Here is a 3,472-nt window from a genome sequence, read left to right as displayed (position 1 = left end):
GGACAGGAGGAGCGTGACGTATCCGCTGGACAGGATCGGAGACGGGGCGGAGAAACAGGACGAAGAGGACGAGGACAGCGGAGGAGAGGAAGGAGGAAGCTCCAGTTTGGTGGTGGATAAGTGCCCTTCCTTAAAGTACACTAAAGGGGAGGTAGTGTACACCGTTTGCCCCACAGTCCAGAGCCTCCCTTTAAGGACGCACTACAAAGACAACCGGTGTAAAGACGTGAACCGGAGCAGACGAGTCAATGATCACTGACCGCTGTCTGGAGTCTGTTCCAGATTCTTCACTCTTGCACATTTCTGTTTTTTTTTTTTTTTTTTAATAAAGGACCTGTCTCTGTGGTTGCAGCGGTTGAATCTAGAAACAGCCGCTCGGGTCTCTCGCAGCAGTTCTTCACGTCATCACACGTGTGGATCGTGTGTAATATGTGTCACTAGCGGATTTTCTGGACTATAAGATTCCTCTTTTAATCGCTGATGCAACATTTACAGCGTTAAAGTCATGTTTATGTTAGCGTTTTTTTTTTTTTTTTTACTTGTCACTATTTTTTTTATAACATAAATATAGGTTCATTTTTTTATTCAGACACATTATGAGAAATACACTATATTGCCAAAAGTTTTGGGACACCCCTCCAAATCATTGAGTTCAGGTGTTGTTTTTCAGGGGTTGGTTTCGGCCCCTTAGTTCCAGTGAAAGGAACTCTTAATGCTTCAGCTTCATACCAAGACATTTTGGATAATTTCATGCTCTTTGTGGGAACAGTTTGGGGATGACCCCTTCCTGTTCCAACATGACTGCACACCAGTGACCAAAGCAAGGTCCATAAAGACATGGATGAGTGAGTTTGGTGTGGAGGAACTTGACTGTCCTGCACAGAACACCTGATAGAACACCTTTGGGATGAATTAGAGTGGAGACTGTGAGTCAGGCCAAAGTTGGGACGTCTGTCTTTACATGCACATGAATGTAATATGGAGTTGCCCCGCCCTTTACAGTTATAACAGCTTCAACTCTTCTGGGAAGGCTTTCCACAAGGTTTAGGAGTGTGTTTATGGGAATTATGGACTGTTCCTCCTGAAGAAGCACATTTGTGAGGTCAGGCACTGATGTTGGATGAGAAGGTCTGGCCCACAGTCTCCACTCTAATTCATTCCAAAGGTGTTCTATGGGGTTGAGGTCAGGACTCTGTGCAGGTCAGTCAAGTTCCTCCACACCAAACTCACTCATCCATGTCTTTATGGACTTTCTTTTGTGCACTGGTGAAAAATAACACCTGAATTCATTGATTTGGAGGGGTGTTCCAAACTTTTGGTAATATAGTGTATCATAATTTAATATTTTGTTATTTTTTATTCCCTCCAAGCAGGTAGCAGCTATATTTCTTCAATTGTGTTTATAAAAGAAACAACACAATCACAAAAAAACCCCAAACGTCTCCAGCGGTCAGTAATGACTCTAATTTTGGTTCAGTCATGTTAAGCTTTAAATTAAAAAAAGTTAACAGGTTCAGGGTTTTTCCTTCTATAAAACAGACAGAAAACGATTCCCAGCAGTGTAAAGTGACGCTCATTTCTAAATTAAGTCATTCAAATCATCATAAAACTTTAACAAGAAACCCAAGGCAAGCAAAAATCCATCATGAGAATGATTATTAATAAAAAATATTATTGTGACTATTTTTAACAGAAAGTTGTTTAGGACTGACCAAACTCACCAAAACTGAAGCTAAATCAGTGAAATAATAGTTAAATGCTGAGTCTAGACGTTATTTTTGAGCAAGACGAGTTGTTTAGTGTTGTTAATCATTGTGGGGTCATTCGGGGGCTTTTATATATGGATGTTTTTATTTTCTGGAACAATCTATAGTCCGGAAAACACGCAGGCGACTAGATGGAAAGTCAACGGCTAACTAACCGTCCAGTCCTCCGTCGTTCATCTCATCACGTCTGTGTGTGTGTGTGTGTGTGTGTGTAATAAACGCTTAAAGTGTGTTGCTTCACTCTGCGACGTTTCTGTTTTTCGAGCTCGTCTCCAATTTTGACAGAAAGAAAACCTTTTTTTTTTAATTCATAAAGACTAAAATTTATGTCAAAAAATTTTTTTGTGTAAAAAAAATAAAAAAAATAAAAAATATGTGTACATGTGTAAATAGGAAAGAGTTATAGCTGTGTATATTTGAGTTTAGTAACTTAAGAGACTTTTTTATTTTTATTATTATTATTGTTGTTATTGTTATTAATAAGAATAATATTTCTGTCGAATATTTTTGCTCCATTTTTTTATAATGTCATTCCTATTATTTATGTTGGCTCAAAGCTTTTTTAAAAAAATTCTATATATATATATATATATAAATATAAATAGAGCCCGATGGGAGCGCTCCGGATCGTGATGTTTGTGTTTGTTTTTGCTCTGATGTCTGGAATCAGGAATCTGGATCTGACTTTGAATCTGAAAAGAATTTCTTCGAATGAAAATATTTTACTTTGCAAAGTTTCGTTTCCTGATTTTTTGCCTTTATTTTTATTTTTAAAAAGGACGTATCACTTTAAATATTCAACGACTTTTTATTTTTTCCCCTCCTAGGCAGATTTTTATTTTCTCCAGTTGTTTCTGTTTTTATTTTGGAACCAAAAGTGAATCAGCAGTTCATGACATTAAAAGAACTTCTATAATAAAGACTGACAGAATTTTCTTTCTATCCTCACACACACACACACACACACACACACACACACACACACACACACACACACACGTGATATGGTTTTAGATGTATTTTTTCAAACAAATATACAGTATATTAAAAAATAAAGATTATATTTTTATTATTAAAAATTAACATGTGGTAGAATTTTCTTCTTCTGCTTCTTCTTCTTCTTCTTCTTCTTCTTCTTCGTCTTCTTTCTTACATGGTGTGTTTGCACATTTTTAAGTGGATCTTCCTCACATTAAAAACAAAAAACTTTTGTACAGATAAGTCACATCTTTTCATCAGCAGGTTGAGTAAGTGCAGTATGGATTTATTTAATAAATAATTTTTAATTATTATTTTTACAATTATTCTTGTATTTTATTTTTTTTATTTTATTTAATAAATAAATTTTGTTACATTTAAATTTTTCCAGATATCCATAGCATTTATTTTTTATTTTTTATATTAATTTTTTTATTATTATTAATCCATGCCAAGCTGGGACTATTTGCAGGGCATGGCTGCTTGGTAAGGCGTGGCACTTGCCCATTTCAGGAGAGACCACTTGAGAACTGTTTTTTATTATTGAACTTTCCGCCAATAGACAGTATTAGCTCCAAGATGAATTTGGTGCTTGGGCCCCTAAAAGAAATCACCAAACTCCGACAATACAAGCTGAAACATGCCCTGATTTGGCGAAACTTCTGAAAAAGTGACTCCTAAAACTGTGAACCAGTAGATCTGAGCGCTGTATTATCTTTTTTTTAATG

General features: G+C 36.0%; 1 protein-coding gene across 2 annotated transcripts in view; it reads left to right on the top strand.

Annotated features, from left to right (window-relative positions):
- The window catches only part of jag2a (jagged canonical Notch ligand 2a), a 31,258-nt gene extending 28,138 nt beyond the window's left edge, over positions 1–3,120 (top strand). For both annotated transcript variants that reach the window (XM_058385751.1, XM_058385752.1), the window contains one exon: positions 1–3,120. This exon is cut by the window's left edge and continues 178 nt beyond it. In XM_058385751.1, coding sequence (XP_058241734.1) covers positions 1–259 — 259 coding nt within the window. In that variant the 3' untranslated portion in view covers positions 260–3,120.
- The last annotated feature ends 352 nt before the right edge of the window (positions 3,121–3,472 follow it).

This window comes from Hemibagrus wyckioides, linkage group LG03 (genome assembly GCF_019097595.1).
Source record: "Hemibagrus wyckioides isolate EC202008001 linkage group LG03, SWU_Hwy_1.0, whole genome shotgun sequence".
Lineage (NCBI taxonomy): Eukaryota > Metazoa > Chordata > Actinopteri > Siluriformes > Bagridae > Hemibagrus > Hemibagrus wyckioides.
This window is presented reverse-complemented; position numbering and strand designations above follow the sequence as displayed.